This window comes from Oncorhynchus mykiss, chromosome 30 (assembly GCF_057628025.1).
Source record: "Oncorhynchus mykiss isolate SJ-2025 chromosome 30, ASM5762802v1, whole genome shotgun sequence".
NCBI classification, from domain to species: Eukaryota; Metazoa; Chordata; class Actinopteri; order Salmoniformes; family Salmonidae; genus Oncorhynchus; species Oncorhynchus mykiss.
The window spans coordinates 10,423,581-10,437,500 of NC_143051.1; the positions used below are offsets into that span (position 1 = coordinate 10,423,581).

General features: G+C 47.4%; 1 protein-coding gene across 2 annotated transcripts in view; it reads right to left on the reverse strand.

Moving 5' to 3' along the window:
• Window positions 1–532: 532 nt before the first annotated feature.
• The window catches only part of LOC110487911 (transmembrane protein 196), a 29,892-nt gene continuing 16,504 nt past the window's right edge, over window positions 533–13,920 (reverse strand). The window contains exons 2-6 of one of the 2 annotated variants that reach the window (XM_090228556.1): window positions 9,018–9,138; window positions 6,412–6,468; window positions 1,356–1,491; window positions 984–1,126; window positions 533–863 (exon numbers count right to left, since the gene is read on the reverse strand). In XM_090228556.1, coding sequence (XP_090084682.1) covers window positions 795–863; window positions 984–1,126; window positions 1,356–1,491; window positions 6,412–6,453 — 390 coding nt within the window. In that variant the 5' untranslated portion in view covers window positions 6,454–6,468; window positions 9,018–9,138 and the 3' untranslated portion in view covers window positions 533–794. Of the gene's footprint in view, window positions 864–983; window positions 1,127–1,355; window positions 1,492–6,411; window positions 6,469–8,044; window positions 8,323–9,017; window positions 9,139–13,920 lie in introns of those variants that run through there. The other variant, XM_021559828.3, reaches the window with a different exon arrangement.

Consider the following 13,920-nt stretch of genomic DNA (forward strand, 5'->3'; position numbering starts at 1 on the left):
CTCTACAGGAGGAGGGTTACCCACAGCAGCTCTACAGGAGGAGGGTTACCCACAGCAGCTCTACAGGAGGAGGGTTACCCACAGCAGCTCTACAGGAGAAGGGTTACCCACAGCAGCTCTACAGGAGGAGGGTTACCCACAGCAGCTCTACAGGAGGAGGGTTACCCACAGCAGCTCTACAGGAGGAGGGTTACCCACAGCAGCTCTACAGTGTGCATCGTTGGTTGTATGTCTGATACTTTAAAGAATTCCATATTCTGCTCTGCATGAGATCGCTAAAGCACTGTTCCTTCATACACCTACATTCATATAGCCAGAACCAGGGGGAGAGAGAAGAATGGGAGAGAGAGAGAGATAGAGAGAGAGAGAGAGAGAGAGAGGGAGAGAGAGATTTATAATAAATTGCATGCGTGTTTTGTGATCATTAGTTTGAAATGTCTGATTGGCTGTCTGTCCCTCCTGTCTGTGAGGGCATATGTCATGTGACTCTGTGTATTGGGACTATCAGAACTCGTAACAACTTGTCCAAGAATAGCATTCATTGTTGTTTTATTTTGGGAAACTTCTTCCATCTGTGTTGAAGTTCTCTACACACAGCTGTGTAATAATGCTGCTCAGCTCTGTTACACGATGTCACTCCGTTGTCAGGGCAACAAGTTGTGTCCATCATCAGGGCAACAAGGTGTGTACATCATCAGGGCAACAAGTTGTGTCCATTGTCAGAGCAACAAGGCGGTTCAATTGTCAGGGTTACAAGATGTGCCAGTTGTCAGGGCAACAAGGTGTGTCCATTGTTAAGGAGATGTGGTGTTAGCATTGTAGGAGATCTGGGGAATCCCATTGCTGGAGTTGTCAAGGATCTCCTGTTGGAAACACACACACACATACGTTAGTATCACTCAGCTGTGGATTGTCACTGAGGATCAATTAAGAGTAATGTATGATTGCTGTCCAAGCTTGGGAGTGTGTGTTTTGTTTCTTACGAAAGATCCGTGTGTGTATGAATCCTTCTCAGCCATCTCGTGTGAGTGATGCAGTGAGTGTTCTCTCTCCAGAAACATCCTCTGTTGCTCTGAATTGGCCAGACGACAGGTCAACCAGGTTGAGAGAGTACAGGAAGAGATACCTACGGGAGAGAGGGAGATGACTAATTGAATTTAATGATGCCAGAATCTGAATGTTACCTTTTCATATACAGACAGAGACGTTTTCATGTAGGTTAGAGGAGGTATTGGGTCAGCGTCGCACACCTCAACTACCTGGAGTTGGAATGAGTTGATAATAGTGTCATGTAATGTAATATAATGTTTAACTGTGTTTCAAAGTGTTTTCTAGTGTTTCATAGCGTTGCAAACCCAGGCAGGCAATAGTCATGGCTGCTAGGTGTAGGGAACGAAGAGAGTCTGGTCGTCGTGACAACGCCCTAATGAACTGGAAGTTGAGAATCCCTCCAATCAGACCACAGATACAGCAAGCTGAGAACAGAATCATCTGGAGAGGGAGAGAGGGAGGGAGAGAGACAGAGAGGGAGAGAGATTGAAAGAGACAGAGAGAGGAAGGGAGAGAGATTGAAAGAGACAGAGAGAGAAAGAGAGAAAGGGAAAGAGAGAGGGAGAGAGATCGAAACAGATAGAGAGAGGGAGAGAGATTGAAACAGACAGAGAGAGGGAGGGAGAGAGAGGGAAAGAGACAGAGAGAGAAAGAGAGAAAGGGAAAGAGAGAGGGAGATAGATTGAAACAGACAGAGAGAGGGAGAGAGATTGAAACAGACAGAGAGAGGGAGGGAGAGAGAGGGAAAATGGAGAGAGAGAAAAAAACAAGAGAAAGAATAAAGCAATATAAATACAGACTTAAATGACTGCTCCTGCAAATACTATAGCCACCTTGTCAGCAGAAACACATGGTGAAATGGAACACTGTTTATAGTCTCCTGCTCTATACCTGTAAATGAGATGGAACACACTGTAAATACTGGGTTGTGGTTCAGTACTATACATGACTCCACACATTGTTTTTAAAACGTGCAAAATGAATTAGGTTCAGCATAATTATCCACACACACACACTTCTGACTTTTCCTGGGAGATCAGTTACAGTGAACAAGCCTCTAAGTACCCTGTCCCACTCAGAACCCCCACAACCTTTATGTGTGTGTGTGTGTAGATAGACACGTTAGGTTTCCTAATGTAACACATGCCTTCAGTAAATGTCCGCATGGAAAATCAGAGCTCCTGTTTCAGTCATTATCCATTGTTTGGAAACACATCAGACTCCAGAGAAACACTAACCTAGCATAACCTAATCATCACACAGAGATTGGGGGAGGATAGGAGATGGAGAGCCAGAGGAGAGAGAGGGTTGACTGCTGAGAGAAGAGGATGGAGAAGGGGAGAGCGAGACATACGCCCAGGCCGTGAGCCAAGCAACAGCCCCATCCTCAGATGCTCAGCATGCTTTGCTCAACCCTAATCGTCCGGGCCTAAACCACACGAATAACAACACTGGACATTATAGACCACAAAGCATCCTGGAATATACACGGTCTGAGGTCATCTGCCTTTGGCCTAAAGAGCAGGACCCAGACTTCAACAAAGAAATCAGAAATACAGACATTGTAATTTTGCAAGAAACCTGGTATTGAAGAAATGGACCAACTGATTGCCGACTAGGTTACAGAGAGCTGGTAGTACCATTCACCAAACTACCAGGTGTGAAACAGGGAAGAGACTCAGGGGATATGCTAATTTGGTATAGAGCAGACCTAACCCACTCTATTAAATTAGTCAAAACAGGAATATTTTACATTTGGCTAGAAATTGAAATAATCTCAACAGAGAATAATGTTCTCCTGTGTGCTACCTATATCCCCCCACTAGAATCCCCATACTTTAATGAAGACAGCTTCTCCATCCTAGAGGGGTAGATCAATCATTTTCAGCCCAGGGACATGTACTAGTCTGTGGTGACCTAAATGCCAGAACTGGACAAGAACCCAACATTCTCAGCACACAGGGGGACAAGCACCTTCCTGGAGGTGACAGCATTCCTTCCCAAAATATGCCCCCCTAGACACAGCTATGACAAAACAACCAATGAAAACAGGTCACAACTCCTGCAGCTCTGTCCTACGCTGGGTCTGTACATAGTCAATGGTTGGCTTCGGTGATACTCCTTTAGTAGGTACACCCTCAGCTCATTCCCTGGCAGTGGTCGACTACTTCATCACTGACCGATCGAGAGTCTCTCAGAGCGTTCACAGTCAGCCAACTAACACCCCTGTCAGATCACAGTATTACTCTTGAACAGAGTAATACTCAACCATGAGTTATCGAAGCTGAACCAACTGCTGGTTGTTAAGAAATGCTATAGATGGACAGAGGTTAGTGTAGAAATCTACCAACAAACAATTAGCCAACAATAAATCCCTCCTAGGCAACTTCCTGGACAAAATGTTTCCCTGCAGTAGTGGTGTAAACTTAGCAGTATGAAGCCTGAACAGTATACAGTATTTGACATATCAGCTAACATATTGTATGAAATGTTTAAAAAATTCTAGCAGAAAACCTAAGAAGGGTCTCCTGAGGGGCGCAGGGGTCTAAAGCCCCACCTAAAGCTGTGCCACTGGAGATTCTGGGTTAGAGTCCAGGCTCTGTCTCAGTGGTCTAAAGCCCCACCTAAAGCTGTGCCACTAGAGATTCTGGGTTAGAGTCCAGGCTCTGTCTCAGGGGTCTAAAGCCCCCCCTAAAGCTGTGCCACTAGAGATTCTGGGTTAGAGTCCAGGCTCTGTCTCAGGGGTCTAAAGCCCCCCCTAAAGCTGTGCCACTAGAGATTCTGGGTTAGAGTCCAGGCTCTGTCTCAGGGGTCTAAAGCCCCCCCTAAAGCTGTGCCACTAGAGATTCTGGGTTCGAGTCCAGGCTCTGTCTCAGGGGTCTAAAGCCCCACCTAAAGCTGTGCCACTGGAGATTCTGGGTTAGAGTCCAATCTCTGTCTCAGGGGTCTAAAGCCCCACCTAAAGCTGTGCCACTAGAGATTCTGGGTTAGAGTCCAGGCTCTGTCGCGACAGGGAGACCCATGGGGCGGCACACAATTGTCCCAGTGTCATCCGGGTTTGGCCGGCAGGGATGCCCTTGTCCCATCACACACTAGCAACTCCTGTTGTGGGCTGTGTGCAGTGCACGCTGACACGGTCACCAGGTGTACAGTGTTTACTCCACCACATTGGTGAGGCTGGCTTTCGGGTTAAGTGGGCATTGTGCCAAGAAGCAGTGTGGCTTGGCTGGGTTGTGTTTCAGAGGACGCACGGCTCTCGACCTTCACCTCTCCCGAGTCCGTACGGGCGTTGCAGCACTGAGACAAGATTGTAACTACAAAGAATTTAAAAAATATATTAAAAAAACCTAAGAAAATGAACAACAATGAGAAATGGTTTAATGATGAAAGCAAAAACCATTGAAAGATTTCGAGAATATCCAACCTGTCACGTTTACTCACGCTCCCCCTCTCTGGCGCACGTCGCCAGTGTGGTGATTATTGCACGCACCTGTCACCATCGTTACACGCACCTGCGACTCATGAGACTCACCTGGACTGCATCACTTCAATTATTTCCATCCCTCTATCTGTCCCTCGGGTTCGTTCCCCTGTCAGCCTTGTTGTTATGTTCCTGTTCTTATGTCCAGACGCCGTTTGTGTTTTGTTTTCATGTTTATTTATTATTAAAGCCACACCCCCGTACTTGCTTCTCGTCTCCCAGCATCTGCGTTACACAACCAAACACACAGAGACCCAGAAAATGATAACCTTCACCATGGGGAATCACTAAAACAATACAGATATACACTACGAGGAAAGAACAGCATGTCAGAAATCAGCTCAATGTGATTGAAGAATCCGTAGAATCTAACCACTTCTGGGAAACACTAAACAAACAACATGAAGAGTTATCTATCCCAAAACGGAGATGCATGGATAAACCACTTCTCCAATCTCCCTTCAACACAAAAAGGCCTGTGGTGTTGTTGACCTACTAATCAAAATGATCAAATATACAAACCACAAATTAAAATGAGCTTTTCTTGAATATTTCAACATTATCCTCAGCTCTGGCATCTTCCCCAGTGTTTCGAACCAAGGTCTGATCAATCAATCCACAGAAGTAGAGAGAAATCTGACCCCGATAATTACAGTGGAACCTGCGTCAACAGTAACCTCTGTATCCTCTGTATCCTCTGCAGTATCATCAACAGTAGAGTCCAACATTTCCTCTGTGAAAACAACGTCCTGAGCAAATGTCAAATTGGCTTCCAAAATATCGTACGACAGACCACATATACACCTTGCACACCCTAATTGACAAACAAACCAACCAAAACATGCTTTGTTGATTTCAAAAAAGCTTTTGACTCAATTTGGAATGACAGTCTGCTTTACAAATGGATGGAAAGCGGTGTTGGGGGATAAACATATGACATAAAATCAATGCCTACAGCAGCACCTAGATCTTCTGCATAGAATCTGCACAGATCTGGGCCCTGACAGACCTGGGCCCTGACAGACCTGGGCCCTGACAGACCTGGGCCCTGACAGACCTGGGTCCTGACAGACCTGGGCCCTGACAGACCTGGGCCCTGACAGATCTGGGCCCTGACAGACCTGGGCCCTGACAGACCTGGGCCCTGACAGATCTGGGCCCTGACAGACCTGGGCCCTGACAGTCCTGGGTCCTGACAGACCTGGGCCCTGACAGACCTGGGCCCTGACAGACCTGGGCCCTGACAGACCTGGACCCTGACAGACCTGGGCCCTGACAGACCTGGGCCCTGACAGACCTGGGCCCTGACAGACCTGGACCCTGACAGACCTGGGCCCTGACAGACCTGGGCCCTGACAGACCTGGGCCCTGACAGTCCTGGGTCCTGACAGACCTGGGCCCTGACAGACCTGGGCCCTGACAGACCTGGGCCCTGACAGATCTGGGCCCTGACAGACCTGGGCCCTGACAGACCTGGGCCCTGACAGTCCTGGGTCCTGACAGACCTGGGCCCTGACAGATCTGGGCCCTGACAGACCTGGGCCCTGACAGTAAATCTCAGTAAGACAAAAATAATGGTGTTCCATAAAAGGTCCAGTTGCCAGGACAACAAATACAAATTCTATCTAGACACCGTTGTCCTAGAGCACACAAAGAATTATACCTTTATGTTGATGTTGTTTATTATCTATTTCACTTGCTTTGGCAATGTAAACATATGTTTCCCATGTCAATAAAGCCCCTTTGGGGAGCGAGAGCAACTTCAGACAGGAAGGTAAGAGAGAGTGTGTGTGCGAGCGTGTGAGCGTGTGTGTGTGTGCATGTGTGTGTGTGTGAGCGTGTGTGTGTGTGTGAGCGTGTGTGTGTGTGTATGTACTCACGATGAGTCCAGTCCTCTTCTTGGAACAGAGCACTCCACACATCCCACAGATTAGAAACTGAGAGAGAAAGAACAGAACCCAATCAGATCCGAATCCAAACCGGATTTCATTGGTGGGAGCGCGGAAAAGTCATCCGAAGAGGAGACAGATGTAGAGAGCGGGAGATCTCACTTTTAAAAAAGTTTTTACAAATGTTTTTCGTAATTTCAACAACATTGTATATTTTGACAGACAAATGTATCAGCTATCATACCATGTGAAGTAGCAACTGCCTCATTTTTGATTATTTTGATTTCATAAAATGGAAGTTACTGGATTTAGGGATTTACTCTTGTCACACACTATAAAAGGCATTTCATTTGTACAATTATTGTCCAAGTTTTTAAAGGCATTGATTATTTAATTCTAACGTTAGATTATTCAAATATGTTATAAAAAATCTTTGAACTATTCAAGGCTCCAGAGCTAATTTCGTTACCATTGTGGCATGTTTTTCTAGATGTAGAACATACAGAGCCCTCAGAAAGCATTCACACATTTTGATGAATTTAAAATTGATTAAATTGAACATTTGTGTCACTGGCCTCTACACCCGATATCCGATAATGTCAAAGTGGAATTATGTTTTCACCAATTAATTAAAAATGAAAAGCTGAAATGTCTTGAGTCAATAAGTATTCAACCCCTTTCTTATGGCAAGCTTAAATAGGTTCAAGAGTAAAAATGTGCTTACCAAGTCACATAATAAGTTGCATGGACTCACTGTGTACAATCATAGTGTTTAACATGATTTTTGAATGACTACCTCATCTCGTTACCCCACACATACAATCTGTAAGGTCCCTCAGTCGAGCCAGGTGGAGTTGACGGTTTATGCTTGTTGCCATGGTGATTCCAATACTGTTTGTTTAAATCTATCATAAGTAGAGCATTTTCTAGAGCATGAGTGGTCTTGTTGCACTAATGGGTAACTGAAGAAGGGGTCCTTATGGCGTAGCTGACCCTACTCATGCCCGATTCATTTAGGATTTAGACAAATCTGAACGACTTGACCAAATCTCCGGACACATCTTTAAGGAATTACAGTTTTAAGAAAAATATTATTTAAAGTCACAGAGGGCTATTGCATCTACATCTAATCCTTTTTCAGTTAATGTCAATTATTGCTAGTTCCTTTTAAAAATTGTAAACACTTTTTTTGAAATTTGAGTTTGAAATTGTCAATCTTTGCTCCAGACAAGGGCATTTCCAGGCATAGAGCCAACCTGGAAATGAATACTTAAAGTTTTTTAAATTCACACCCAACACACGAGCATGCACACACACACACACACACACACACACACACACACACACACACACACACACACACTCACACACACACACACACACACACACACACACACACACACACACACACACACACACACACACACACACACACACACACACACACACACAGACACACAGACAGACACACACACACACACACACACACAGACACACAGACACACACACACACACACACACACACACACACACACACACACACACACACACACACACACACACACACACACACACACACAGACACACACACACAGGAAGATGGTAAACTAAAAGTTCCACGTACACACATGCCGCTCCAGATGGGAGAAGCGTCTCCTTGCTGCAGCTTGTGTTCCTCCCTGACCCGGCTGAGCCCCACGGCTCCCAGGACAATACTGGTCACCCCCAGACCCACCTCCAACACTGACAGCAGCAGCAGGCTCCACAGGATCTTCCGGCTGGAGCACATCCTGCCCGGGCATCCTCCTGGAGACCAGCCTGTCTGTCCTCCTAGGTTGGCCTCAGTCAGGAGGGTCGGCAGCAAAACGTTTAGAAACGAAAACTAGCGTTTCTTAAGCTACTCCCCAGATAACAGTCACTACTGTGATTAAATAAAGATTAACTGAAATGGATAAGTTCAGGTACCTCCCTGTTTCATCCCGTTTCAAAAAATGTCATGTTTCTGTGCCAACTAGCAACCCGAGCCTGGAGGAGCCGGTGTCCGCCTGTCGACCCTTGGCGGGTGGCGTGATGTTAGTCCATGTCCCGGTGCTGAGGAAAGTTCTGTACAGGAGATCATGATGTCGAGTAGATTTTCATTTTTTTTGTATTTAGCTATATTTTTTTTTATCAGACACTAACCTGCATGAACAAAGACTAGATCATTATTTCCAAATCCAAAAGTGAGTCGTCTCTGTCGCTGACAACGGGAGCTCCTCCGGTCAACACGGAGAGGAGAGCGGGCTGCTCTAAACTTCCCGCTGGTTGGTTGTTAACGAGACTGGCTCCCGGTTGCTGTCCATGGTGCTTAAACGCTTGCGCAGACACACTCCCCTCTGCGACCTGAGCCACACGCACTCCAGTTCTCTCTCTGACACACACACACATACACACACACACAGAGACACACACAGAGACACACACAGAGACAGAGACACACACAGAGACACACACAGAGACAGAGACAGAGACACACACAGAGACACACACACAGAGACACACACAGAGACAGAGACAGAGACACACACACACACAGAGACAGAGAGAGAGAGACTCACTCAGACAGTGGGACTGCTCCTCCTCCGGTCTTTCAGTTTAGTTTAGACTCCAGAGATTCTCGGCTCCCCGCGCGACTCCCGGGCAGATTCACAGACACGAGCTGGTGTCATTAGCACAACCCTGGTAAACACAACAACACTGGGCTTATCGTTCTCTCAAAGCCACACACACACTGAACTGAACAGCCAACCCCCAATAGACAGTAACCTACACAGACACCTGTAATGATGTGTCGAGGAGTGAAAGAAAATACGTTTTGTGCCGTTGCACTTCCTGGTCCTTGTGGCTCTGAATGGGTAGTTTGTTTAATAGAAGCAGGAGACATCAGCCCATTCAACATCCGAGACAAGAGTCTAAATATAAAAGTATATCTGTTTGACTAAAATTCACCACATTTTACTTGTGACTTTTGAAAATTAATATCTTATTTTTGCCTTTTGGTAGCAGCTGTTTTCCTGTTTGAGCACAAACCTCCTGTTTCATGTTTCTAAATCAACCCACCTGTTTCAATTTGCCATGCTACCTCATTGTATCCTTGTTGACACTGACCTGTCGTCACCTCTTCTATAGGCCCACCGATGACTGGCCCACTGTTCCCCCCTGTTACATAAAGGTCAGTTTCCGTGCGCTTCTCTGCTCTGTGTGTAGTTACAGTGTAATGAATGGACTGATGCTATCTAAGAAACACAGATTATTAACATAACAGCTTTCTACTGTTATAAATTAATATTCAGTAGAAATTAGGACGCCTGGAGTGGGGAAGGAGTCTTACAAAGTACTCAAAATAAATATATTTCTCTCTCTCTCTCTCTCAAATCAATTTCAATTCAATTTAAGTACAAAACGGAAAATAAATTAACATAAATATGGGTTGTATTTACAATGGTGTTTTGTTCTTCACTGGTTAACCTTTTCGCGTGGCAACAGGTCACAAATCTTGCTGCGGTGATGTCACACTGTGGTATTTCAATAGATATGAGAGTTTATCAAAATTGGGTTTGTTTTCAAATTCTTTGTGGATCTGTGTAATCTGAGGGAAATATGTGTCTCTAATGTGGTCATACATTTGGCAGGAGGCTAGGAAGTGCAGCTCAGTTTCCACCTCATTTTGTGGGCAGTGAGCACATAGCCTGTCTTCTCTTGAGAGCCATGTCTGACTACGGCGGCCTTTCTCAATAGCAAGGCTATGCTCACTGAGTCTGTACATAGTCCAAACTTTCCTTAGGTTTGGGTCAGTCACAGTGCTCAGGTATTCTGCCACTGTGTACTCTCTGTTTAGGGCCAAGTAGCATTCTAGTTTGCTCTGTTTTTTGTTAATTCTTTCCAATGTGTCAAGTAATTATCTTTTTGTTTTCTCATCATTTGGTTGGATCTAATTGTGATGCTGTCATGGGGCTATCGTGTGTCGTGTGTCGTGTGTTTGTGAACAGAGCCCCAGGACCAGCTTGCTTAGGGGACTCTTCTCCAGGTTCATCTCTCTGTAGGTGTTGGCTTTGTTATGGAAGGTTTGGGAATCACTTCCTTTTAGGTGGTTGTAGAATTTAATGGCTCTTCTCTAGATTTGGATAATTAGTGGGTATCGGCCTAATTCTGCTCTGCGTGCATTATTTGGTGTTTTCCGTTGTACATAGAGAATATGTTTGCTGAATTCTGCGTGCAGTCTCTCTCTCTCTCTCTCTCTCTCTCTCTCTCTCTCTCTCTCTCTGTACAGGTTTGTACAGTGTTTACGAGTAATGTTGGGTGTTAGATGTTTGTTACTTACCTGGTAGCTTGGCTGTGAAGCTGTCACTGTGAGACAGTGTGAGTTGGGATTTACAGTCTGTTGGAGCGTTTTAAAGCTTTATCCCTAAAGCACACAAAATACCCAAGATGCACATCTAGTTTGAGTTCCAGTGTCTCCCTCTCTGACCCCTCACCCTCTGTTCAGACACCCTCTCTGACCCCTCACAATCTGTCCAAATACCCTCTCTGACCCCTCACCCTCTGTCCAGACACCCTCTGTCCAGACACCCTCTCTGACCCCTCACCCTCTGTCCAGACACCCTCTCTGGCCCCTCACCCTCTGTCCAGACACCCTCTCTGACCCCTCACCCTCTGTCCAGACACCCTCTCTGACCCCTCACCCTCTGTCCAGACACCCTCTGTCCAGACACCCTCTCTGACCCCTCACCCTCTGTCCAGACACCCTCTCTGGCCCCTCACCCTCTGTCCAGTCACCCTCTCTGACCCCTCACCCTCTGTCCAGACACCCTCTCTGACCCTTCACCCTCTGTCCAGGCATCTGTTTCATCTTCTGCTCCAGGCTGACTGTGACCTCCTCTGACATGGTCCTGGTCAAGTTAAGGTCCTGGTCCTGGTCCTGGTCAAGTTAAGGTCTGGTCCTGGTCAAGTTAAGGTCTGGTCCTGGTCCTGGTCAAGTTAAGGTTGGGTCCTGGTCAAGTTCAGGTCTGGCGCTGGTCAAGTTAAGGTCTGGTCCTGGTCAAGTTAAGGTCGGGTTCTGGTCAAGTTCAGGTCTGGTCCTGGTCAAGTTCAGGTCGGGTCCTGGTCAAGTACAGGTCGGTTCCTAGTCAAGTTCAGGTCTGGTCCTGGTCAAGTTGAGGTCGGGTCCTGGTCCTGGTCAAGTTGAGGTCGGGTCCTGGTCCTAGTCAAGTTAAGGTCGGGTCCTGGTCCTGGTCAAGTTCAGGTCTGGTCCTGGTCCTGGTCAAGTTGAGGTCGGGTCCTGGTCCTGGTCAAGTTGAGGTCGGGTCCTGGTCAAGTTGAGGTCTGGTCCTGGTCCTGGTCAAGTTGAGGTCTGGTCCTGGTCCTGGTCAAGTTGAGGTCGGGTCCTGGTCCTGGTCAAGTTGAGGTCGGGTCCTGGTCCTGGTCAAGTTGAGGTCGGGTCCTGGTCCTGGTCAAGTTGAGGTCGGGTCCTGGTCCTAGTCAAGTTAAGGTCGGGTCCTGGTCCTGGTCAAGTTCAGGTCTGGTCCTGGTTCTGGTCAAGTTAAGGTCTGGTCCTGGTCCTGGTCAAGTTGAGGTCGGGTCCTGGTCCTGGTCAAGTTGAGGTCGGGTCCTGGTCCTGGTCAAGTTCAGGTCTGGTCCTGGTTCTGGTCAAGTTAAGGTCTGGTCCTGGTCCTGGTCAAGTTGAGGTCTGGTCCTGGTCCTGGTCAAGTTGAGGTCGGGTCCTGGTCCTGGTCAAGTTGAGGTCGGGTCCTGGTCCTGGTCAAGTTGAGGTCGGGTCCTGGTCCTGGTCAAGTTGAGGTCTGGTCCTGGTCCTGGTCAAGTTGAGGTCGGGTCCTGGTCCTGGTCAAGTTGAGGTCTGGTCCTGGTTCTGGTCAAGTTGAGGTCGGGTCCTGGTCAAGTTGAGGTCTGGTCCTGGTCCTGGTCAAGTTGAGGTCGGGTCCTGGTCCTGGTCAAGTTGAGGTCTGGTCCTGGTTCTGGTCAAGTTGAGGTCGGGTCCTGGTCAAGTTGAGGTCTGGTCCTGGTCCTGGTCAAGTTGAGGTCGGGTCCTGGTCCTGGTCAAGTTGAGGTCTGGTCCTGGTTCTGGTCAAGTTAAGGTCGGGTCCTGGTCAAGTTGAGGTCTGGTCCTGGTCCTGGTCAAGTTAAGGTCGGGTCCTGGTCCTGGTCAAGTTCAGGTCTGGTCCTGGTTCTGGTCAAGTTAAGGTCTGGTCCTGGTCCTGGTCAAGTTGAGGTCGGGTCCTGGTCCTGGTCAAGTTGAGGTCGGGTCCTGGTCCTGGTCAAGTTCAGGTCTGGTCCTGGTTCTGGTCAAGTTAAGGTCTGGTCCTGGTCCTGGTCAAGTTGAGGTCTGGTCCTGGTCCTGGTCAAGTTGAGGTCGGGTCCTGGTCCTGGTCAAGTTGAGGTCGGGTCCTGGTCCTGGTCAAGTTGAGGTCGGGTCCTGGTCCTGGTCAAGTTGAGGTCTGGTCCTGGTCCTGGTCAAGTTGAGGTCGGGTCCTGGTCCTGGTCAAGTTGAGGTCTGGTCCTGGTTCTGGTCAAGTTGAGGTCGGGTCCTGGTCAAGTTGAGGTCTGGTCCTGGTCCTGGTCAAGTTGAGGTCGGGTCCTGGTCCTGGTCAAGTTGAGGTCGGGTCCTGGTCCTGGTCAAGTTGAGGTCGGGTCCTGGTCCTGGTCAAGTTGAGGTCGGGTCCTGGTCCTGGTCAAGTTCAGGTCTGGTCCTGGTCAAGTTGAGGTCGGGTCCTGGTCCTGGTCAAGTTGAGGTCGGGTCCTGGTCCTGGTCAAGTTGAGGTCGGGTCCTGGTCTGGGTATATTAGAAAAGACTGCATCCACAAGAGCTGCAGAACTCTCTCTTATCACCAGGCCAGTTACAGGTAAATGACAGATCAGAGGACAGGACAGAGAGAGGATATTAACAGGCAGTGACTATAACTATAGAAAAACCACTGTATTTGTATTTATTAAGGATCCCCATTAGTTCCTGCCAAGGCAGCAGCTACTCTTCCTGGGGTTTATTATGGATCCCCATTAGTTCCTGCCAAGGCAGCAGCTACTCTTCCTGGGGTCCAGCAAAATTAAGGCAGTTTTACAATTTTAAAAACATTACAAAACATTCACAACAGATTTCACAACAAATGAAGTGTGTGCCCTCAGGCCACTACTCTACTACCACATATCAACAACACAAACTAATAGGAAGTGGTACTGGAAGGGAAACATATGATGTTATTCAATCAATGTACACTTAAAACAAATGTGAGGTCAACGTTGGCAACAAGGCAACAGACTTCTTCTCTCAGGGACGTGGAGTGAAACAGGGCGGCCCAATAAGTCCAACACTATTTAACATATACATTCATGAACTGGCAAAAACAGTAGAAGAATCTGCAGCACCTGGTCTCAACCTACACAACACTGAAATCAAGGCACCATTAATCATAGGTTCTGTCAGACCTGGGCTCTGACCGTTAATCACAG